A 24934-nucleotide genomic window follows, 5' to 3' on the forward strand; every position below is an offset into this window, starting at 1 on the left:
GTGAAATTAAATACTATTTTAAACCAAAGGGATAGAATATCTAATTAAGCTAGAAAAAAGGTTTGGGGAAGGGTATTGTTGAGGGGATTAGAGAGATGGTTTACAATTTGTGTTGACTGAGGCGGGGCCCCAGAATATATTAGGTATATTAGTAACGGGGATGGGAAAAATCCCCCGCCAAGCTGGGCTGAAGCCTAGCGAGGATTTCTTTGGGGTGACTCCTGGGCGCTGATGCTTGCATTTCTCCCAGGACCAAAATCCCTGCTTTCCGACTATATTCTGGTCCTAGACCAGCATGTTCCCCCTGAACCGAGGCCAAGGTGATGGGCTGGGGTCTCTCCCAGCCTCTTTTGGGACGGTGTGCGAGACCCTCACGACCAGCAGCACCCCACGAAGAGGGGAGAGTCTGTCTGGGAAGGGCAGGGGGCTTCCTTGGAATTTCTAAGTAACTTCAGATGATTTTCCTTTTTTTTTTATTTATTTATTATTTTTTTTTGCATCTGGTGCTCCACACACACCTCCAGCAAAGCTCTTCAGCCTGGAGGCCTCTCCTAAAGAACCTGGTTTTTGACCTATATCATCGCATTGTTTAATTCACTTGACATACAGAGACAGTTAGTGAAATATGCATGCTATATTATATTAAAGAGAAATGTAACCTTCAATTGGTATCTGATGTGCACTTTGCAATAACTGCTATTAGTTGTCTATAAAACTCCTAGACATCATTTGATTTTATTACCATTGTATTATTTTACTTGGGAACATATAGAAGGAGTGGTGATTGCAGGTCTTCAAGTGCTTACTGGGAAATATTTAACGCAGAATGTTTTATTTATTAGCATAAAGAGACACAATGGATTGTTGGTGATTAAAGTGATGATACTGCTGCCATACTTGTCAAAAATATAGACCTAATTCAATAGAAAGGCGACAGTCAGTCTCCATGTTGATCTATGCTGAAGCAAACTGCCTCTGAAAGCAGTACAAAGCCTGAATTGGCCTCTTAATTTTATGCTCTAGGGCATAGTATAAAAAAGGGAATTCTTTCTAAGTGCCTGTAATTGCATGTTACCAGAACCTAAAATATAAGCCAAATTTTTGAAATTATAAGTGTTAAGCTTTCCATTTCAATTCCTTCCCCTCCTCCAAAAAATCATCAAAACAAAAGAGACCTTTAAAATGCCTTGCTATCCCACATCATTAATAAAATATACAGCATACTTAGCCTTTAATTGCAAATGTACATTTTGAAAGAAAATACTTTTTTTTTGTTGTTTTTGTTTCTTTTAAGTAAATCGGTTTCCTTCTCTCCCAGCTGGCCAGCTCAGGACCCAGCACCCTCTTGCACCCATGGGCATCGTGGCAGCCCACCTTGAAGCAGTGTGCTTCAAGCAGCCAACGTCTCCTGCATGGTGCTCTGATGGCGAGGCTGAAATGTTGCTTGCAGGGCTTTGAAACGACCTGGTGAGTTGTGCAAGTTGTGCTGGCCCCGTGTACTGATGGTATGGTGGAGCCCAGCATCCCTGCAGCTGGCTTTGGGGTTGGCAGGGCAGCACGGGATGTTTCTGCTGCTGCTGCACCCCATAGCATCCTGCAAAATGCCCTGCAAACCTTGAGCGTGGCAGGGTCTGGCCTCATCCCATCTCCTGCCCTGAATGCTCCTGGAGCTTGAGGCACTATGGCGATGCCTGTGGGGTTTGTAAGCAAGCCCCAGGCACTCATGGAGCAGCTTGTCAGTGGGAGAGAAGGGCTTGTGTCCTTCCCCTGCCCCGCGCTGAGATGGGATGAGCTTTGCACGGGCAGGCTGTAGCATCTGCCTTGAAAGTCAGATATCCCCCCCCCCCCGCCACTTGCATGGATTAGTGTTTACAGCTTCACTCCTCTGAGAAGACAGCAGGAAAAAAAAATATAAGATTAACCATTTTGTACACTCCACAGCTTCATTGGACAGGCAATAAATCAATACAATTGAATTGGAGAAGATAGTGTTCAAATGCTATTATCTGGCTCTCAGTTATTGAGCTGGGATCCTCGGACTGACTTGCTGAGGTGCCTGCACCTCCCGGGTCCCCTCCTCGGGCTCCCCGTGGACTCGACCAGCTGCAGCGGGCTGTTCTGTGTGCTCCTGCAGCCCTCCTCCCTTGGGGTCGGGGTGCTGGCTTGTTGGGCTGTTGGGGTGCCAGCAGGAGACCAGCAGCAAGCAGGCCAGCGCTGGTGAAGGATGCTGCGCTCACAGTGAGAGAGGAGAAATCTGTCCGCAGAGCCAAGATGTGATGTGATGTGGCGATGTGATGTGTCCCCGGGGAGCGTTTCGGGCTTTCCAGGGCTGATCTGCTCCTCTGCATAGCTGCTCGTGCCGTCTAGTGGTGATGTTGCCAGCCGGGGTCTGGGTGTTGCAGCCCCTGCACTTTTGGGATTTGGTTGTTCAGGGCTGCTTGGAGGCCACGGGGCTTCCACCCGAAGGAATCCCCAGTGAGCTTCGCGTGCCTGTATTCCCACATCTTTCCAGGAAATTGATGGCACTGTGAAGTTCAGGGTTTGCAGGGACGGGTAGGAAGACTCCTTAGCAGTTCAGGATACCCTGGAGTCAGATCTCATGCCGATTAAATGGTTTTGACCCCAGCAAAGCTGCACCTTAAGTTACACCTTCATAAAGGAAAGGTAAATCAAGACCAAACTTAAACACTGCAAGGACTGATGCTGCTTTTAAGACTTAAAAAAAAAACAAAAACAAAAAAAAAAAAAATCATTAGCAAAATAATCTGTTTCTCAGTATAATCTCTTATTTACAAGTTTTAATATTTCACAGTGATCCTTACGTGGTGGTGTGAAAGTTCAAACCCCTTGTTTACAGCCTCAGACCCCACTCCCTCCTCCTGCCAGCCGAGGTCTTTTCCCAGCCCCGGCACGATAAATTTTCCTTCGGCATATGTAATTTCACAGTGCCCTCTGGTGCACAGGCAGCTCCAGTGCAGACAGATAGACAGATCCACTCCTGTGTCAGTTTGCGGGTATCCACCCCTGGTCCACCGAGGGGGCACCAAATCCAAGTGCAAGTCCTGACCTGGCGACTGCACTGACAGGGACTTATCTTGAGTACCCCAAGGCTTCCCATCAGTTAGCTGAGGTCCTGCCCATCCCAGGGCCGAAAACTGCAACAAAATGGGTGTGTGTTGTCACTGATGAGATCAGTAATTGGAGCACGGGTCCTTAGTGGGGCAGTGGTCTTGGTGGTGGTACCTCGGCGTGGTGCTGTGAGCCTCGCCATGCAAATGTGGTGGCAGAATTCATCCGTGCTTTCCTGTGTAGTAACAAGAAAAAAGTGAGACAAGATAATCCTTGCTCTATCTGCATTGACTCTGTGGATTTGACATACCTGGAGGGTGAGGTTGTGACCCTGAGGACGCTTGTATCAGCTGAGAACGTGATCCCCTTTGTCATTGCATGCAGTGACTTTTTTAAATTTTTTTATTTTAAGATCTATTAGTTTTGGAAACATAAGCCTACCGTGACGTCTTATGAAACAAGAACAGTGGCGCCTCTGTGAAGCAGAGGCTAGGCACCCTCAGTGCTATGGAGACCAGCAGCAGGGATCCTGCGGCTCTGCAGGGACCTCAGGTGCTGGTGGCAGGTGACACCTGAGGCACATCACCCCTCAGCTGACCGTGTGCTCCCCTACAGCTAATGTACGGTGTGGATCGTGGTTGCTTCCCTTCAGATTGGAGCTGAGGCAGCCTGCTGGTGGGCGCCACGATGACCGGGACAGAGGGATGCCACCATGGACCTTGTGGCCCCTTTGGAGCTCATCCACCTGGTTTTCTGCTCAGCTCCAGCGCTGCCATGTGCTGCTTGCTCTGAGCAGTGCCCGAGCACACGGGAGGTGTCCCTGCCCCATGCCAGGCGTGTTTGCTGGGCAGGAATGTACGAGTGACAAAGCGGCCTGCAAGCGGGCAGCACGCGCGTGATGCTAACGTCAGGAGTGCCAAGGGCTAATTGAGCTGTCAACAGCTAGCCATTAACGATGTACCTGGGACAGACCTTCCCACCTCAAAACCCTGCTGGTGAAGAAGCTGGAGAGATTCTGGGCTCTTGCTGAGGTGACGGGAATGGCAGATGAGCAGTAAAGTGACCGAGGAGTGCTGCTTGGTAATTAAATGCTAAAAGGTGCCACGACAAAAGTGAATGAAATGGATGGGCCCTACCTGGCAGCCGCAGGACACTGCTCAGATGTGTGCAGTACAGCTGGTTGTGTCCGAACAGGTCACATTTGTGGTTAATAAAACAAAGCAGAGATGGCAAAGAGGTCAGCAGCAGCTCGCTAGGAATTTGCAAGCAGAGAGCCAGGCCTGAAAAGTGCTGTACCAGACAGAGGGGGGCTCTTGCTTTGGGGCTGTTACCTGTGCTCAGGCTTTCAAATTCTGGAAGAGATTGGTAGGAGTATTGAAAAATAACCATCTCTTTTATTTATTTATTTCCTGAGCAAGGTGGAAATCCTCTTTCTTGGAAAAGAAGTTCTCAGTTCTTTAGGGAACTAACATCCCATGGGACTGCCACCACTGGCAACCCCCTCGTCAGCCTTTTAAAAGCCTGGATCATGCAAGCCTGCACCGTTCTTGACTGGAGTATCCAACTGGTGTGGGAAATGCAGAGAACCAGACGGGAGGGCCACGCCAACAGACTTCCACGTGTGGGAGCGTCAGATGGCTGCACCTGGAGGGCCACGGCCAGCCTAAATCTCCTAAGCCTCTGCTGCTTGCCCTGGAACCCCGCTGAGCAGAGCGTGGTCAGCCTCAGCACTGAACTCAAGTCTGGACCTGAGTCTTTTAACCAGCACGGTGGTGTATATTGGGCTGAAGACAAACGTGAGTCAAAGGGGTTGTATTTTCTCCAGAATATCTTCCCAAGCAGTTATTTTGGATCGGGTCTGTTGTCTACTCTCCCTCCAATGAGTTTTCTTGTCCCATGAGTACACATACAGTTCCCACCCATTCTCCAGATGTTTGTAAAATTCCCATGTCTTCAGCATCCTGTGGCAGTGACTTCCTCTGCCCTGCTACATGTTGGGTGAAGATCTGCCTCCTTATTTATTTACCTTTAATCTGCCACCTACATGTTTTGTTTTATGCCCTTCTGTCTCTTCTATTAGGTGAGACAGCAGACAGTTGTTTCTCAGTCTCCATGCTTTTTGTCATTGAATAGTCCTTTATTTTTTATTTATTTATTTTTTTTTTCTCTTGACAGGACACCTGCTCCCTGTAGAAGTCAAGATGTGGCTGTGCCCTGCACTCACACAGTGACTTAATGTTATTTCCTGCACCTTGCAGTGGTGCAGGGGCTGGGATGGTAAGGAAACAGGTGCCTCTCCGGGTTTGTGTGCAGATCCTGGAAGTTTTCCTTGTGTTCCTTTTTTTTGGGGGTGAGCAGCAGTGGGACTGGTGGGGAGAGGAGCAGAAGGGCTCGTTGCATGCTGGATATAGGGAGCTGCCTGTTGCTCTAAGCCAAGAGTAGAAATAAATCTGCCCATGCCTTTGGTTCTTTTGACATCTGTGTTATCAGCTACACATGCACTGGGAACTTGGGGACAAAACATGACCTTTGACTGCTCTGTTTGAGGTCCTTGCTTTACATGGTGTAAACATGTGGCAAGGTCAAGCACAGCAGAGAACCAACAGATGACAGAGGATGGATTATTTATTTCCCTGAAGAGATTTATTTTGAATGCAGAAGCTGTGACTTGTGCCCAGGAAGGCAGAAAAGGCTTGCACTGAGCCAGACGGGGTCTGGTACATGACACAGAGATGTCTGTTGGTCTGCAAGTTAATTTGGATCATCTCATTCCTGCTCAGGGGGCTGTGACTGAGTGCTCTCAGCCTGCACCATGCAAGACCTTCAGCTAAGTAACCTCGAGCTGTAATGCTGCGGATAGGAAGAGACAGACAACCCCCTTCGGGGAGACCTGGAGGAACAGATGAGGTGAAAGGAGGCAGACAGGTATCAGGAGCTGGCCTGGGGTCACTAGATGGTGCTGTTGATCTTGAAATGAGAACAGACAGCTCGGAGGAAGGCATCTCCTGAAGATGGCACCCAGAGCACCTGCCCAAAATTATGTCTGACTGACAGCATCTCACCTGCTTGCCAAACACCACGTGGACTTGCCCTTCATGTTCTGACACTGAAGCCATAGAAATGAACTACATCAAACGTGGGAAGTTCAGAAATTGGACGAGTGTCTGCGGTGGTCCCACCTCACAGCCTTAGCTCTGCCCTCACAGAGCCTGCAGGAACAGCGCATGGCAGGGGATATTTTATAGCCTGGACCGCAGAAGAAATACATGTGAAAAGTGACCACCAGAACAGGCTACTTTATGTGGAGCACCACGTATTATTTCCTGTCTCCATGCCTTCAGTTGTGACTGAGCCACAGCTGCTTGTAGACAGCCAGGAGAACTCATGCACTGATGCAGAACATCATTTCGGGATCAGGTTCGTTGGGTTTAACAAGCAGAGAGTTGTTGTGAGCTGGCAGCAGGTATAGCAGTGGTCCAGGGCAGTGAATGATGTCCTGCTGGGAGGCAGTCTCACCCTTGGGACTAGCAGGGCACAAAAAGTGTCAAAGTGCGTAAAGCTTTAGGGGCAATGTTTTCCAGGCAAAAAATCCCAGAGACAGTGGAGGAGGAGAAGCCGTGCATAAGGCATGCCCCGGGGTCGTGGTTCCTAGGGAGGAAACAGCAGCTGGGCGTGCTGGTAGCAGCCTGGGTCTGAAATGCTGCTGCAAAGCAGGCAGATGTGCACGATGTACAAGGTCATTAGAATTCAGTTTATATTCTGATGATACCCTGTTTAAGGACCAGAGGCTCTCATTTGGTAAGGACGGGCCTGGATATTGGTGAGAAAGTTCAGGACACCATGTCCCTTTGAAGTGTATCCCGTACACAGCTTTTACCTGTTGTTCCCTTTCAAGGTGTGGCTTTTACTCATACCCAGCATGAAGGCAGGCGAGCAAAGACAGCTCTTGCTGCTCATCCCTGCATCAGGCCATATAACTCAATGGAAAAAGCAGATTTTTAGCATCCTTCCCCAAATGTGGCCCCACTAACCCAGGTACTCCACTATCCAGCTCCTGTGTCACTCAGAGCCCTGATCCCAGAACGTACGAAGGTCTCTATACTGCTGGTATGGCCCAAGACACCCCAAGAATCCAACTTTTACTCTTTACTATTACAAACAACTAGCTAAAACCTAAGCCCATGCCATCCACTTGGGCATGAGTAGAGCCATATCTGAGCCTAAGCTGTACACACACATACACACACACACACACACACACACACACAACTGTACAGTTTTTAAGTCTTTTTATTTAAAGGGACCTTAATTTAGGTGCTGGATGTGTTATTTTTAAATTAGAGCTAATTATCCCATACTCAAGGCTTGTTCATTCATACCAAGTATTTAGACCCTGCATCTGTTGTTACAGCTTTTAGAGTACTTGATAAAGAAATAAATAAGGAGAAAGCTCAGCCTAGCTCGTGTTCTACTGTCGTGATGCTTGCACCCAGTGTAATCTATCTGTGCGATCTTGTGCCACCTGAGAGCCTTCCTGTGGACATCATGGCTTGTCTGTCATTCCTCCTTTATAGGAGTGAATCTCTGGAATAGGGCCCTACGCAAAAAGGATCCCTTGAAAGCTACGTGTAAGAACACAGACGAGATGGAGCAGCACCAGCACACCCTGTCATTAGCACACTGACCTGGTCACCAGCCACTATTGGCTTCAGTCCCAGACTGCAGCATTCTCTAGAGTTGAAGGATCTTCTGATGCAAACCTTCAGGCTGCTCTGCATAAATAATGAGATACTGGAGAAGCTGGGCCTGGGGCAGACAGTACATTAATGAAGGAGGATAGAGAAAACTTCTGGTGCCACCCTTGGCAGGCTCAGAGGTAAAAGGAAGACTGCAGGTAAGAGGGAAGACAGCCAGGTAAGGCTGAGAGGCACCGAGATGATCTGCAGCTACAGGACAGCTGTGTCCTCACTGCTGCTGCAGTGCTGGAGCATGTCCTGCTGCCAGGTACTGCTTGTGCTTCCCCTGTGCCACCTGGTCTGATTACTGCAGTTACTCCAGGTTCACTGGAACCACAGGGATTTTCAGGTTTGAAAGTCAAACCTTTTGATGTCAAGGAAGGGTAAGTGTTTTGATGCCTTTTAAGAATTTCTTCTGGAGTTCTCTGGGCTAGGAATTATTGACTGGTGAAAGGAGGAGGAGCTCTGTGGGGGGTTATGTGACAGCAAGGGAGCTGAACGTTGTATCATCGTGGCAGTGTGTAAATTAAGATTGCATAGAAAACCTTTATCATGTGTGTAGCTTCTGATTGCTTGAATGCAACCGTGCTATGGCTTTAACAATGTTTAAAATGCAATTTCCTAAGTTTTGTAAAAGCTTACTAAAAAGAGAATTCCATTAAGGGAAACCATGTTGACTCCGATTTCTTCCTCAGTTCTCCCTGTGCAGCTATTTCTAAATCACTTGTAAGCTTTTTCAGCTATGTGAGTACTAGATGGCGTAGAGTTGAGCAGAGTAAAATGATCGATATTGTAATGGACTTCTCATCCTAGTACATGGCAGAAATAATAAATGTCATGATATATGACAGCCCTTCTAAAGCCCTGTGGAGCCAAACGAGATGCAGTAAGCATATATCTCCTACTTGCTACCCGTGTTTTGCTTCTCTGTGTCTGTCCTTTGTTTCCTCCCACATTTATTTCCTCGGTAATGGAAGACTGTAATTGAATTAAAAGCGACTCTGTATGAACAGGAACATGCTGTGGCTGCACCGCTTCCCTTCGGCAGGACTGGATGGACTTCTGCAAGCACAGCCTGCGTTGTGAGCTGCTGAGCGCTGCACGGAGCAAGTTGTGGGGTGGTTTTGACAAGCAGCCAGGTACTCCCGTTGGCTTTACACCAGGTAGGTGTTTGTGCAAACAGCTGCAGCCTTTCACTGTGACCATGTAGAATTTCTCCTTCCCACCCCAGGCTGCTTGTTGTTAGGGTCGTGCCAAAACTTCATTTTAGATTTTGATACTAGTTCCTATTTTCGAGCCAGATCAAACAAATGTCTTATCTGTATCTGTACAGCTCCCCTTGGCTGAAATGCCTGATCAATTAACAATGCCTTTGCTCTGCCAGTTGACGCTGGCCACCATACTCAATGGGTTTTCCTTCCTCTGCTGCTTCACAGATCCCTGTGCCTGTCTTCCCTGCCCTGCACTGCCAAGCTCCCACTCTTTACCTACATTTTAAAGGTCACCCTTCAAAGGAATTGCTTCTTAAAGATCATGAGAAATGAGCCAAGCCAGAAGTTAGAAAATGAAACACTGTTCCCTCTCTGGTGTCCTAGAGAGATTTCGAGTGCAGTAAATTGGAAAGGATGTTCATGTTGCTTGTGTGATCACTCTGCCCTTACACCAAGAAGTGACTGCAGATGAATTTCAGACATGCTTAGCAGAGGGCTCAAAGTACTGTTACACGTGCATAAGACTGGCTGGGGAGGACAGGAGACTTTTTTTTCCCTGCCTCCCCTGGTTCCTGCCCACCCAAAAAATGTGAGCTCATCCTTAGACACCAGAGGAACCACACAGAATGATTTTCAGTACTTTGATGATGAAAGCAGTTTGTGGGGGAGCTGCCACGTTGTCAGACACAAGCTATGGACACCCACTCGAAGGAAGCCAGCCTCCCTCAGCTCAGCTGGTCACAGGCTGCTTGTTTCCTCTCTGATACTTGAGTCTCCTAAGATTGAAGTTTTTCTGCACAGCTATGAGGGCTAGAAGTTCTCTCTGTTCTGAGTTCACTTCCTGGCTTTAGTCTCAGGTTGCTGATAATCGAAGCTTTACCCAAAAAATTGTTACTCAGAGGAAAAGGAGTGGCACCACGGCATCTTTGGTGTGGCAGTTCTGTCTGCAAAAATCACAAAGAAGACTACTGTGGTCTAGCACCAGGGCAGGAGCTTAGGAAAGACATAGAAAAGCCTGTACTGTCCTTGAAAACTTCCTCCATCTCCTGACAACTTCTGGTCCTTCCAGAGAAATCAGGCTTTGTTACCAGTTTAAAGAAACTGCACACTCCTCGCAGTTTTTGTTTGGCATCCATCTGCCAGTGGACAATTAATGAAATAATAAGGTTAGACACTACTCTTGTCTTACATTTACTTGGAGCAAAGCATATGCTTTGAAACACCCATCTTTATTCTTTTTCTCTTGAAGTTAATGTCTTATATGAAGCTCTTAGATTTAGCATTATAATGGAAAACAGATGCAGATCTTCTTACATGCAGACCTACTAGTTATTTCTTATTTGTACCAGATTTGTGGTATTTTAGATAGTTCTGCATTTCCAGGTTCATGGAATGAGTTATTACATACTCAGGATCACTTATGTTCTCTTGTGACCTCCAGTTTCCTTATGGGCATTCATGGTTTGTCACATCCAGAGGCAAAAACTGTTCTGCATAGAAAATATGACTAGGGTATGATTAAGCAGTGTTAGGAAACAAAGGCACAGCAGGTGGGAAAATACTGCTCCTCAGAAAGAATGTGTGAAGGGCAGGACAGAATTTGGGCTGAACCGAAATGCAGCGCCCCGTGCCCACTGTAACAGCATAAATCTCCATGCCCCTCACTGTTCCCAGCACAAGCCCAGCACCTGGCTTAATGTCTTTGCCTCAATGCAGTTACTTTTTTTCCTGACATGAATGTATTTTCCAGAGGGATGATGGTGGTCCCCAACCCCCAGTGTGTGCCCACTGCAGTAACAGAGCTGGTGTGCAGCGCATGGCGCTTGCAGAGCTTCCACAGGAGCTGTGACCAGGCTTAAAATGAAGAAGTGCAAAACTCCTCTTTTGTGACTTGACATCCATCAAGGTGTTATGTCTGTACAAGGGTGCAGGTCCCCCACCTTCACTCACACAGCAAGCCGCCCTATTTATTCCTCTACCTTGTTTTCACACACAAGTCAATTTTACTATTATTGTATTTGAGTCAGCCTGTGGCAATCCACCTGACAAAACCTCGGCAGACAATCTGCTTTAATGTTAACAGAATTGTAGGGGGATGTATCCTGATAAACCCAGGGCTCACGAAACCTCACCTTTGGGGAACTAATTGAGTTTTGGACCAAAATACGAGCCCTCACTCTGGAAAATAAGCGATTGTAGAACTGCATTTACTCTTTCTGAAAGGGGGGGTGAGCTCTGCGAGGGAGCAAGGTGAATGGTGCATTTTGGGGGATTAGATTCATTTCGCCACCGTGTCACTTGTCACATTTTGGCAACAGAATTGAATTTCCTACTCTGTGAAGGTGAACGCAGATGGTATGGATGCGAGTTACACACTTCACGTTAACAGAGGGGCTCGTGCTCTGAGGCTGCACGTTCAGAGTTTGAGGAGGGGATGCTCAGGTAAGGCGTATTTATCTTTATTAGCTTTAAACCATCCAGTTTGAAGCACCGAGGCCTCCCCCGGCCGCATCAGCCCCAGCGCCCCCTCAGCGCCGCCTCCATCTTGAGGCCGCCCCCACGGCCACGCTCTCGCCCCCCCCCCCCACCAGCCCCGTTAGGCGGGGGGTCGGCACTGCGCACGCGCGGCATCCCCCGGCGGAGGCGTGGCCGCGGCGCGGCTCTCGCGAGACCTGGCGGGCTATATCTGGGAGGGGGGCGGGCGCGCGGCTTCCTTTAGTGCGCGTCCGCCCGCCGCGCCGCACGCACCGCGCCGCGCTCCGCTCCGCTCCCCCCCCGCCGCCGCCTGCAGGCCCGCAAGATGGAGGACAGCGCCATGGACATGGAGAGCATGGGCCCGCTGCGCCCCCAGACCTTCCTCTTCGGTAACGGCTGCCCGCCGCCATCCGGCCTCCTCCGCGCCGCGCGGGGCCTGGCGCAGGCCGCGGCCTGGGGGGCGCCTCAGTGGGTGGGGGGAGGGGGAGGAGGGAGGGGGGCGGTGAGGGAAGGGGGGGGGGGGTGCGTGGCGCTGTTCCCGCCACTCGCGCGCGCTCTCCGCCGCCGCGCGCGCCCCACGTGGCGGGCACGTGGCGGCTTTGTTCCGCGCCCGGCCCGGCCGCGCGTGGGGAGCACGTGGGGGGGGGGCACGGCTCTGCGCACCTCGGCCCCGGGGCGGGGCGGTGCTGCCGCGGGGCGCTCCGGGGTCCTGTCGGTGCTCGGCACCAGGCCGCGGCCTTGCCCGCCGCACGTGGTGGGGCTGGGGGGGAGGGTTCGTGGAGACGGGGAGCCTTGGAGCGGTGGGGTTAGGGGTAAAGGGTGGTGGGTGCCTGCCCGTGAGTAGCACACCGTGCTCGTATCGCGCCCTGCTCATCGCTCGGTGGTTTTTTCGCAGGCTGCGAGCTTAAAGCAGATAAGGAGTACAAATTCAAAGTAGATGATGAAGAAAACGAGCATCAGCTGTCTTTGAGAACGGCAAGTACCATGCGTGTTTTAAGCTGAAGTACTGGTGGGTGATCTTGTGAGAAGTGCGTTTAATGTGTAAATTCATTCTCTTCTGTGATAAGTGTAACAAAAACGTCCACTGATATTGTATGCTTTATAGGAAGTGATATAAGGTTGAAAAAGCTTAAAAATTAATTTAGAGTAAATTAGTAAGTGTTTGCTGAAAGGTATTAAAGGCTGGAGTATACACACTAACAAATCAAATGTTAATAGTTCAGATGCTGCAGGAGCACAAGAGGAGAAGAGGTTATTTTAATCATAAATGGACATCCTTCAGAAGACTATGGGAACTTTATTTTGGAAAGCTTTTCTGTACATTTCCCAGATAAAACTCCAGTGCCTTTTTTTTTTCCTTCCCGCAAACAGCGAATAACATGTGTCTTTTATTGCCCCAGTAAGCAAGACACAGCATGTCAAGGCCTTTGCTCAAGGCTGAGCATGTTTTGTTACGGTTAGCATAAGCAGAAGATGCCACAACTTCATAGGCAAGGAGTTTGAGTTGTACTGTTTCTGTGCTTTATCATTTAAGAACAAAGATATATCCTGATGACAGAAGAGCTTTAGAATTGGGAATTGCTTCCTGTGGGAGACTTGGGTGCTAGTCTTGTCCAAGGCACAACTTAAAACAATGGTTACAATGCTTTCATTTACACGTTAGTCTTTTAAATTACATGTCTTCAGTCCTTGCATTTTATGAAAATTGCAGCCTTGACAATGACTAATTTGTACTTAATTGGTAACCTTTTAAAGTTTATTTTGAGGGAAGAATAATTAGTATAGGCAGGGCAAGTTCATCTGGTAATCCTCACACCTAATGCAGATTAAATGTGTCAGTGTGAGTGACAGTTAATTGTAGAGTGACAGTTAATTGTATGGCTTTATCCACAGATTCTGATTTGGGAAGTTACTGATGGCATCTCTCAATTGAGTGAGTCCCGATTGAGTACATCCTTCACTGAGGATGAACCAGATTGAATGTTTATCAGTACTTAGTTTTTTAGGGTTGTCTGGAAAGAGGTCTTCTTCAAAAACCTGTCTTTGAAAGAGAAGATTGACCACAGGAGTTATGGGGGTTGAAATAAGAAGGAACAAAATGGAAATATCTTGGAATATAGTTTGGAAGCTTCTAAGAAGCATCTGTCAACAAAAAATACCGTGGCAAGCAGAGAAAGGAGGTACTGGGAGATGAAACTTGAAGCTAGTGAGCTCTGTGCCTGTGATCTGTGCACATGATAACATACTAGGTGAACAAGGGCTGACACATGTCATGCAGGGCATGTAGGTAAGAGATGCAGAAAAGTGAGGAGAAAAAAGTAAAAGTGAAAGGGGAAGCGGGACTGATGATGCATGTAGAGGCAGAAAGTTGTATGGGGACAGATGTACATGTCTTATTAATGAAAGCTGAGATAAAGCAGGGTGGTCACCACTTTATTGCCTACGTACAGCAGTTGTGCATCTCTCCAGTGCAGAAGGCAAAGCCCAAGAAAAGCTACTTGCCAGCCACTCAGTAAGCAAACAGGAGCCAGAGTATTGCTTGAGCTGTGCAAATGACAATGGTAGCTGGGGGTGGGGGCAAGTTCTGTAATGAAACTTGTCATGGTGGGTAGACCCACCAGCAGAGTGATTCATTGTGGTACTAACCCATTTGAGAGATGACATCAGAGCACCAATTTCCCCTGATCAAATTTACAGTAACAAAACATGTCAGCATTAGTAACTTTTGTATCCTATTTCTCAGTCTTCAGCCTGAAAAGCCTTCCCTGGATTGTGATAACTTGACTAAAACACAGCTCTTAAAGAATGGGAACTTGAGCGTGCCACTGTCAGCCTGAAGAGTTTACACCCACATCTTCCATGGGGGGGTGGGAAACTTTCTTTTCATTCCCATTGGAAAAGAGCACAGAGAGAGCCTTGTTAACTTGTCTCAGGAATAATGGTAATACTTGAGAGCATTATTGGTTTTCAGAGCTCTTAGATGTAATGCTGACTCAGAGGTTAAAACAGGAATTTTAGGCCTGTCCCGTGTCTGTCATTTGTGCCTCCATTCAGCTATGATTCTGAGTCTTCAGAACATGCCATTGTTGTAGTTGGTGTAAGGAATAGAGGAACTTGAAATGTGCTGGGACAGCAGCTCTGTCCTTGGTGAATGAATACAGAAGGTTCCTGCCTAAAGAATAGCATTGAACTCAGCAGCTATATAAAACTTAACTCCTCCTCAGACTTAGTGCATACTGGAGTTGCATAGAGTAGGTGATGCGGTGAAAGATTTGGCAGATGAAGCATGGTAGGAAAAAGGTAAGGTTTGAGGCTGTGATACTTTGGGAATGAAAGTAGTTGATTCTGTTTCTGTAGTCACGTATTTGTGCTTCTTCCTATGGACCAGTTCCAGTGCTGGTAGGACTTAGCACTGACTCCCCAGAAAGCTTTACTGTGTTTTTATTGAAGCAATTGTCTGCAATCGCACCCTGTAAGCACCAGTGTTACTGGGAAGGAGGTTATTGGCTGGGGGAGGAGTGCAACTCAGTCATTAGCATTCAGAATCACAGACATGAGTCTTGTCACAGAACAGTGAATGTACTCTAAAAGTCTTTGAGTATTTGAGGTTCTCAGAATGTGTACTGTTCTTTGCTTCACAGGTTTCTTTAGGGGCTGGAGCCAAAGACGAATTACACGTTGTAGAAGCAGAGGCATTGGACTATGAAGGCAACCCTATTAAAGTAGTACTGGCATCTCTGAAAATGTCTGTGCAGCCTACAGTAAGTAAATGAGCAAGGAAACCTCTGTTACAAATTGGGTCTCAGGTGAGAAGGACAAGTTAGTAAAGGTCTAGGTTGTCTGGATTGTAATGATCTGCAAGTGATGTAGTGAGGCATAGTGAGTGGGTTCAGAGAAGAGTCACCTTTCGCACATGCCATGTATGCAAGCTAAATGGATATATATCTTTTTGCACCTAGCAGACTTGTTCTAGTCACCTGGAGATGATAGACTTCGGTTCAAATTATGCATTTTTAAAGAAGCTACATTAATTGTGTATGTCATCTCCGTGTATACAAATGTATGTACTTGCAAGTGGGTGCATCTCTAGTCTGTGTTGCTTTCTTGGAGCCTGGGATGAGAAAATCTACTTTTTCCTTCAGATCAGAAATTCTTATAAGATTGTGAAGATGATTGCTACCTTCTGTGGAATTAAAAGCACCTTCCTTTGGTTCTTGCCATCTGGAATGTAATTTGAATCGGGGTTGTTGATGTTGTGCAAGTGGAACTGCACAATGCTGGGGGCAGGTGTGATGGTTGATCTTGAAATTATCATTGCTGCAATGTTGTACAGAAACATGGATTGGTCTGGTTTTGAAAAGCGTGATTTTAATTATGATATGCCATGACTGTTGTAAATCCGACCCTATTGTGGCACTTAGACTGGAATCACTTATGAAATATTCTGCCAGTTTGAAACTTGCAATTGCTGTATTACCATTGGAATCTCCAGATGTTGGTGCTGCTGGTTTTGCTTGAATGGATTGACTGTTACGCACACCTCACCTTCCATAGTTAATGCTTTTTTTTGTTCACCAAGGTTTCACTAGGCGGCTTTGAGATCACACCACCAGTCACCTTGAGGTTGAAATGTGGTTCCGGGCCTGTTTATGTCAGCGGTCAACATCTTGTAGGTATGTATTCTGGTTGCTAATCTTCAAAACTAATGTCCTTTAATTTGCAAAGCAAAGGCTTCTTACATGTTCTTGAAGTCAACATGCGTGTTACAGCTGGTCAGCATGCTATGTTGTAGCAGTGCCATGTGCTTAATTAAGGCATTGCTGTTGGAAAGTTCCCATGCTTGAGCCTGAATTGCATTGGGGCAGAGACCTGAGACCTTACTGACAGCACCACCAGAACTTTAGCGGTGTATCTGGTATCTTGAGCAATGCACTGAATGTCTTCAGAAGCCTGAAATAACTGAGGGCAAAGGAGTTCAGAGAACTGCTTATATAGACTTTTCATGCCTCATTTTTGTATGGATAAGGGGAGTTTGTCAGCCTCTCAATTTGGGTTCTAATCGCTCCCCTTAAAAATGGACGCTGCTGTTCCCCATATGGGAACATTTTCCTTACCTTAGACTCAGAGGAGAGCCTCTGTGAATTATTATTATTTATTTTTTTTTCAGTAAAGGATAAACTTTTTCTTCATAGAACTGTCTTGAAGCTCATCGTTCTAGAAATTCTTAAACGTGTTCTGGATATGAAGAAGTACTTGCTCTTACCTTCTATGGCTTTTTGTGAGATGAGTGTTGTAGCATATGGGTATTTTTTTTTTTTCCATTCTTCGATTTTGGTGTAGTAGTACCTGCCCCCAGTCAGCTGGAAAAGCTTCTGGACGTAGTGGTTAGTGCTGATAGGATGCTTGCTCAATTGGTTCCAGCATCCCAAGAAGGCCTTACTTAGTTGCGGGTGATAATTTGTTTTACTAGTAATCTTCTTTTTGCTATTGTTAAATGAGGTGGGTATTTTACACGTTGCCATCATTTTATCAGCATTAGAGGAAGAACCAGAATCAGAGGATGAGGAGGAAGATACAAAAATTGTGAATGCCTCAACAAAGAGACCAGCGAGTGGAGGAGGAGCTAAAACACCACAGGTATTCTTCTAATTTGTTGGTCTGCAGAATTTTCTTTTGGTTTGGTATTTATTCTGCCAAGGAGTGGTTAGGTTAATAGCAGTGATTTACTTAATAAATGTTCTGACATTTCGGAGGGGTGGGGGGTGGCAGCGGGCGGCTATTTTGTACTTAGATCTTGAGATGTTTTAAGTTAAAGGATGTGTTAGCTACAGATTGTTTTCAAAGCTTTGCTGGATAGGCTAATATGAAGGCTATTTATGTAGAAACTTTGGACACTGAAGTAACTCAATATGTGCAGATTTTTGAATAAACATTAGTGTGTTGCAAGAGTTTGAGATTCTGTTGAAACACTGTAGTGTAAACCCTTAATTTTTTTTTTTTTTTTTTTAAGAAAAAAGCAAAACTATCAGAAGATGATGAAGATGATGACGATGAAGATGATGATGAGGATGAGTATGTATTTTAGTTTTGATCATATATTTTGAAACACAAGGATAACTTTAAGAATGAGTTGAGTGACATAACTAGATGTTAAGTGAGGAAGCTACTTCTTGGTCTTAGCTACCAAAAATGAGCTCAAATTTATCTCCACAATGTAACCTGAATCAATTACATATTCAAATATGTAATACTGGGTTGGGAAACTTCGTTTACCGTAACTCAGTAACTTTGAGTAAATTTAGAATTTCTTTAGTACTACTGCAAAGCCCTAAGATTCACACATTGAGTACTAAAGCAAAGGGAGTGCCTTTAAATACTTGAACAGTACTAAGACTATTTGGCCTAACACCTTGTCACGTGTTAAAACAAGTTACGGTGAGTGACCCCTTTCTAATTCTAGTGATGAGGATGACCTGGATGATGATGAGGAAGAGATCAAAACGCCAATGAAAAAAGTAAGTGGCATGTTTGTGTGTATCTATTGAATGTAGACATAGCGACCCCTCTTTATGTGCTACTGCCAGATGGACAGTTCATCCGGACAGGAGGGACAAGTACTCACACCTCCTTTTTAATAGGTGTTAGTTAACTCTCATGAATTTGACAAATAGGCATCTGATTTCTTACTTTGTTACAGAGGGGTGTCTGGGTACTTCATAACTGTCCACGTATACCCACATGCAGGAGTCAGGCTATTTTGGTTTTATGTATAAAACGCTGGTGATACATGTGGATTGTGCTTCGCCATTTCAATTAGTCCTGCATGTTGTGAGAAAGGTCTTAGTGACTTTTTTTCAATTAAAAAAAGTTCTGAACTGTGTAAGCCTGTAGGAAAAGACTTGCTTTAGGCAGCCAAGTGCTTGAATGTGAAATTACATCAGCCCTTGAGTGCCATCTGGTGGTAAAAACAAAGGAAGACAATTTGACAGTTATAGAGATGAAAGATGGCGTATTTTTTTTTAAAGACTTATATTTGCATATTGACGTTCTTAGAAACAAACGTTTAATGTTTTATTTCACTAAATGCTTCTTTCTCCTGATGAATTTCTTTAGGTAATAGTGCAGGGTAGCTTAATGTTTGGTGAAGACTGTTTGACTGCAAGTTTCTGGCTATATAATCAAGTCCAGTGTGACTGAAGGAAATGGTCCCTTGATTATATAGGAATACAAGAATCCATTCTTAAATCTGTGTATGGCACTGCCTTTGCACATCCTGGACAAGATTTCTGTATAACATACATAGAAGAGCTAATGATTGTGTTACAAATAACAAGTGGTGCTGGTCGGATCTTAGGCTTGCAGTGACATCTAGAATTCATTTAAAAAAAAAAAAGACTTAACCCTTGCACCATCTCTGCCAGAAAAACCCTATGGTCTTACATATACCCTTAGATAATTATATAAATGTATGGAAAATAAAGTCCCACATAGTTGTATGGCATCATAACCAAACTGTCTTGACTATGTTCTGTATTGTGTTGGACCAGCAGTTTGTCACTTGAGTTTCTGTTGCATAAACTATTTATGCTCAGATAAGAGGCACTGATCATACTGCATGGAAAACAAGAGTGCCTTTTTGCTTGCAGTTAAATAGTATGTATTTGTCATAGTCTCTAGTAGTATGTTAGTGAGCATAACAGCAGTTTTTCATGACAAGCTTAAATGCTTTCTTTTCAGCCTGTCCGTGAGCCTTCAGGAAAAAATATGCAGAAAGCAAAGCAAAATGGAAAAGACTCTAAGCCGTCCACACCAGCATCCAAAACAAAAGTGAGTGAAGGCAAATGAGTCAAATGTTTGTTCTGCTGTGGAAGCTAGTTTCCTTGCCTACCAGAAACAAAATGTACTAATCCTAAGTTTTTGAATGAATAGGAACTATGCTGTTGCTTCGTTGCATTGTGTTGCCTTGTGAAACTCTTCAGTAAAACTGCCTATACAACTACAACAGCTGATACTTGTAATCAGCTCTGCTGTCCCTTGTGAAAGTTAGCAAACCAGTTGTTTAATTGGCTAGTGTATATTTTTTGGGCTACTTGCTTCTACAAGAGTGTTGATCCAACGCTCAGCTGCAGTACAACAGGAGACCCTTGCTATTAGGGAGTCTCACTTTTGGTTCTAGTTTGCTGCCTAACTTGTCCCAGCAGTGTTGCTTTTATGGCTTAATAATATCTTGGGTTCGGAAACTGATCCATGTGAGAGCTGAAAGTTTTCTTCAGTTCTGTAATTGTCAAGCTTCCTTATGCAGCTTTTCCTTCCTGCGTGCACTCAAACAGGGAAGGTCAATACAGAAATTAGTGTGGGATGGACAGCAACGTAGCACCTGGAAAGCACTGTGGCTGTGTACCTTTTTTGAAGTATGAATTGAATCTGGCTGCAGTTGTGGAGCAAACGTGAAATCACTGAATGTTCGGCCTGTTTTCAGTTTCATTTGTGTTGGGAGAAACAGCTGTGTTGACGTTTGCCCAGAAGCATAAGATAACTACAGTTAAATTCCTAACTTAACATTCTTTACATTTTCTTTGAAGAATGTTTTGGAAACACAACTTTTTCTGTGACTTGTTGAAAATAATCTGAAATGTCTGTGATAGCTAGTTATTCTATTAAATATAAATTACGATTTTTTTCAGAAAAAAATGATTTTGTGTACTGAACAGCTTAATAAGCAATTTTCTAACAATACCTTTCAGACTCCAGATTCCAAGAAGGATAAATCTCTAACTCCAAAAACACCAAAAGTCCCTCTGTCGTTAGAGGAGATTAAAGCAAAAATGCAGGCCTCCATAGACAAGGTGAGTTTTCTAAAACTTCAGGTTTCATCAGCTTTATAATACTTGTGCAGCAGAAGAACATTGATAAGATATGTTTACATGTCACTGCTTGCAGTCTTGTTAGCAGAGTAAATTGATGTTGAAGCTCAGAAATGAAAACTCACTTAGGACAAAGATGAGCATTGTTACAAGGAAAGGAACAAATAAATTCTATTGTTATTCTACCAATATGTGAAGTCAGTGAACTGTCCTAATTTGTGGTGATGGGGGGATGACATGACTAAACTGTGCTGCCTGTAAGGCTTCGTAACTTCCAGAAGGGGGAGGTAGGTGCTTGTGATTAAAAGAACTACATTTTAGTAGGTGCTCTGTCTGTAGGTTGGCTGGGTAAAAGTGTAGAGGGTAATAGCAATTCTTTCCTTGTTAGCCAAATTTGGATGTGTGCTATCTAGGTGTGCAGTACAGTACAAACAAAGCTTTACTGCAGCATAGGTGGTAGTGGGGATCTGACATGTACACTATGCTACTGTTGTGTTTTTTCTTCATTGACTCAGAATTGCAGAAAGCATGTAACTGATCCAAAGTCTTGGTTGGAAATTTATTTTTGGACAAAGCTAAAGCCTCTGCTGGTGTCAGTGCTACAAAGAGTTCTGGTTTTAGTTTGGTCTGAGAACTGTTTTTTCCTTATGCAGGCATTCAAGTCATCTAAAGAATTAGAATCCCAGAATGGTTTTGGTTGTAAGGTACCCTAAGGATCAGCCAGTTCCAACCTCCCTGCCATGGGCAGGGACATCTTCATCCAACCTGGCCTGGGGCATCCACAGCTTTTCTGGGCAACCTTGTGCCTCATCATGCTCTGAGTGTAAAGAGTTTATTCCTAATAGCTCATCTAAATCTACGCTCCTGGTTAAAGCCATTACATCTTGTCCTGTCACTACACTCCTTGACAAAGAGTTGCTCCCCAGCTTTCCTGTAGCCCCCTTTAGGCACTGAAAGGCTGCTGTAAGGTCTCCTTGGAGCCTTCTCTTCTCCTGGCCAAACAGCTCTCAGCCCGTTTTCAGAGGAGAGGTGCTTCAGCCCTCTGATGATTGCGGAAGCATTAGGTTTATCTTGGGTTTAGATTCTTAAAGCTTTAAGGCAGTTTGGTCCCACAAACTTCTGAAATAGAGCAAAAAAGGTTTAGGTGTATATAGTAGGTGCAGAGCGATTTATGATGACACTGATGTATGACACTTAAGCAAGGAGTGATATATGACACTTAATTGGGATAGAAATGCCTATCTCTAAATTGTGAACCTGATGGTGATGGATGGTATCATTCTGCTAGGTCAAGCTAACCTCTTGGATCAGATGGGCGTTAGGGTGGTTTTCGTGCATGACTCACGGAGGAGCAATGGTCGGTGTTTCTGCAGTGTAGGCAGAAGGGGCTTAGCTATTCATAGTAGGCAGAGATGTCCCTTCGGAAGGAAGGATGCACACCAGTTAGCTGGCAGGGAGCTGTAGGTTACACTTCTCATTGCTGAAAAGTTTTTATTGGGCAGTGCTGTGTAGATACAAATACTGTAGAAGCAATAGCAGGCAGCTTTAAGGCTTTCTAAGATGCTGTTAGTTTGCCTTAGTAAGTCAAACGGTTTGTGTGGCTTTTTGCCATAACAGCCAGCAAGTTAACAGCTTCAGAAACAGCTTTTATTATTTTAATTCAGGGGGTCCGATCCAGTAAATAGATGTCAGTGAGCTAATAGAAAAGTGTTAGTACTTGGTAGGTAAGACGTTGTCCAAATACAAGCTTTTTAGTTGTATTATTTAGTTGTATTATTTTCACATGATCTTAGTATAGCTTTGTATCCCTTGAACATAAAATTGCCAACCTGGTAGGTGTACTGTCATAGTTAGCTAGATACTTGAACTGATGTACCTGAAGAATTGCTCATGGGGCATGTAAGAGGATAATTATACTGTGCTGTATCTCCCCTGGAGATGGGAGGTGTGAGGATGAACCTAGATTGTGAGTTACTCTGTCTGTTTTGTATGTTTGAGTGCATACAAACAGTTTCAGAGGTGAAAAGAAAATGTCTCAAACAGTTCATTAAATTCTTAGAACTGCTGTATCAGAATGAGATGTAAGGGGTTTGGTAGAGGGAATGTAGGTGGGAGATGACTTAAATTTTTGCTTGGGAGAAGAGCTAAAGCAGATACGTGTCACAAGTTGCACCCTGCAGTAGGAATCTTTAAATGTAGAATTAGTTGATCTGAAAAGCACAGGAATGTTGCCTACAGACTGCTTGCTGTTGTGTTTTGGAGCAACGATGCTTGTATGGGCATTTCAGTGTGTAGGCACGCTGCTGTGAGAAATAACTGGGTGCTGTAGAAAAGCAAACTTTTAAAAAATGGTTTGGTGGGTTTTGGATGTTGCAAGTTGAGTTTGGTAAAATTCCACTTGTATTGCAAGGGATTTAAGCTTTGTTGGAGTTGTTTGTTGGAATGATGAAACAGCCTGTATACGCTAAAGTTTATTTTTTTCAAAATAGGGTTCTTCCCTTCCTAAGCTGGAACCCAAATTCGCCAACTATGTTAAGAATTGTTTCAGGACGGAGGACCAGAAGGTAACTAAATTTATTGAAACTTGATAAAATCCAAAAACTTTTATAACCTGACTTAGGGATTCTTTTCCACTTCTTAATCTTTACAAGCTTTGGACTGTTTCAAAGGGTTACAAACCACGAACAATACTTCAAATTAAATAAATGGGAACGGTTTTAAGGGTTTAGTTGGCTAGGATGAGAAAGCTAATATTTTATTACATTTTTCCAGCTTTTATATGGTTGGTAAATTATCTCTTGCTTACTAAACCCACAGAATTTTCCTTTTGGCACCATATTGGCTAAGGAAATGAGCTGTGGTTTTCCTTGCTGCTGAAGTTGGCCACCTAGGCCAGTCTGCTGTTCAGCCTTTTGTTGGGGAGGGTGTCTGGGAGGGGGAACTGTTTTGCAATTGATATTATGGCTTTCTTGCTGCGTTTTCTCCCAAAGTCAACTGAACTCTTGTAAGAGGGCAAGCCAAAAGGTGGTATCAGGAAGCAAGTTTCTGAATTAGTTATTACTCAACATGTACTAGGTTAAAATGTGTCTTAGATTTCCCTATCAAAATTCCTGTAAGTTAAGACTTTCTTCCAGTGACAGAATTCCTTATGCTTTCCTGCTTCCTTCAGTGGTTCAGAGTAAACTTGTCTGATAGACAAATTGATAGGTTCTTGAAAGAATGTTTAAAAGCAGTTAGCCTCAGCTACTGGAGTTGGTCTGACATTAGCCAGGGTAGGCAGAGTTCAGCCAATATTTGCCTAGCTGGTCCACACCCATCCTCTTACCTTCACTGAATTCTTACTATTGCAACTGAGTGAATAACAGCCTTTTAGCAGAAGGAGCTAGTGTGTTGTTTTCAACTTAATTTTCTCTGAAAGAAGTACAGTTTTGTTGTAATTTAATGTTAATATTTTATAGAGAGTAAGTGGAGATAGTAAACTGAAAATAATAAAAATAGATTTCAATTACTAACTTTTTTGTGTACACTTCCAGGTCATTCAAGCTCTCTGGCAGTGGAGACAGACTCTGTAAGAAAAGAAAACAGTTTAAACAGTTCATTAAAATCTGCAGTCTTACTTCTGTAACCATTATTTGGCTGTCCTTTTTACAAATGCTGAAAGAGCTTTCCCTACAGTGTCTGATAAATGTCATCCAGATTACCTTGCCAAGAATGTGTTGTCCAAAATGCCTGTTTAGTTTTTAAAGATGGGACTCCACCCTCAGCTTCATTTTAAGTATGTATGGAATGTTTTGATAAGGCATGGTGGTGGTGGTGGTCAGACAAATGGAAATGGTGGGAAGACTAAATGTACGTGGAAAAAAATAAAATTTAGTATTTTAATAAAGTACTATCGTTTCTTTTTTATGGGTTGGGGTAGTCTGCATACTCACTGCAGAAGATAACAGGGCTTTAAAGTTCTTGTAGGAACTACAGAATAAAATTCTAAAGTATTTTAGCTGCTTCTCTTTAGCAAGTACTCATCAGTCAACTTTGTCATCAGTGTTGTCAGCTTCCAAAACAACTATCCCAATTTGTATGAGTTTTACAGCTACTGAGCGTTCAGCTTGGTGAGAAGACTAGGTGGTAAGCGGGACTTTATTCTTGTCTGGAAGTGACCACTAATGATATAATTGCATAAAACAGCCCTTCCTGCATCTCAATTTCTGACCTGCTTCATTGCTCTTTGGTTTATGGTTTTTCTCTAACAACTAAATTTGTAGGGCTTGTGATTCCACTTGTAAAATGTAATGCTTTTGATTTGGGAATTGCTGGCAGTGCTGTTCCTCTGAGGGGCTACAGTCTCTGAGGTTGTCTCACTTAATGACTGGGGTAAGGGTTTTGTGGAGGAGAGTAAGCTTCAGTGCTGAAGGGTGTGCCTAGAGAACTCACACCGAGGGAGATCAGTGACCAGTGGATAAATTCCTGGGAATGGTGGAGGGCTAATCTCCAGTCTTTGAGGACTGCAAATCCCAGAAGCTCAGATTGGCAGGTAGGCAGTTACTCGGATCATTTTCCGAGGTGCTCCAGATAATGGCTG

The 24934-nt window shown here is 44.6% G+C and overlaps 1 protein-coding gene and 1 long non-coding RNA gene across 2 annotated transcripts; both read left to right on the forward strand.

Moving 5' to 3' along the window:
• Positions 1-4427: 4427 nt before the first annotated feature.
• On the forward strand, positions 4428-8069 carry LOC116495020. The gene is made up of 3 exons (XR_004253917.1): positions 4428-4865; positions 5245-6486; positions 7644-8069. It is a non-coding gene; the product is annotated as an uncharacterized LOC116495020 (long non-coding RNA).
• Positions 8070-11774: 3705 nt separating this feature from the next.
• Positions 11775-24244, forward strand: NPM1 (nucleophosmin 1). The gene is made up of 11 exons (XM_032196896.1): positions 11775-11880; positions 12387-12466; positions 15133-15252; positions 16071-16164; positions 17025-17128; positions 17502-17563; positions 17952-18006; positions 19229-19318; positions 20236-20337; positions 22845-22919; positions 23889-24244. Exons 1-11 carry the CDS (start codon positions 11817-11819, stop codon positions 23925-23927), a joined length of 885 nt encoding a protein of 294 aa, XP_032052787.1. The 5' UTR covers positions 11775-11816; the 3' UTR covers positions 23928-24244.
• The last annotated feature ends 690 nt before the right edge of the window (positions 24245-24934 follow it).

This window comes from Aythya fuligula, chromosome 14 (genome assembly GCF_009819795.1).
Source record: "Aythya fuligula isolate bAytFul2 chromosome 14, bAytFul2.pri, whole genome shotgun sequence".
Taxonomy (NCBI): Eukaryota; Metazoa; Chordata; class Aves; order Anseriformes; family Anatidae; genus Aythya; species Aythya fuligula.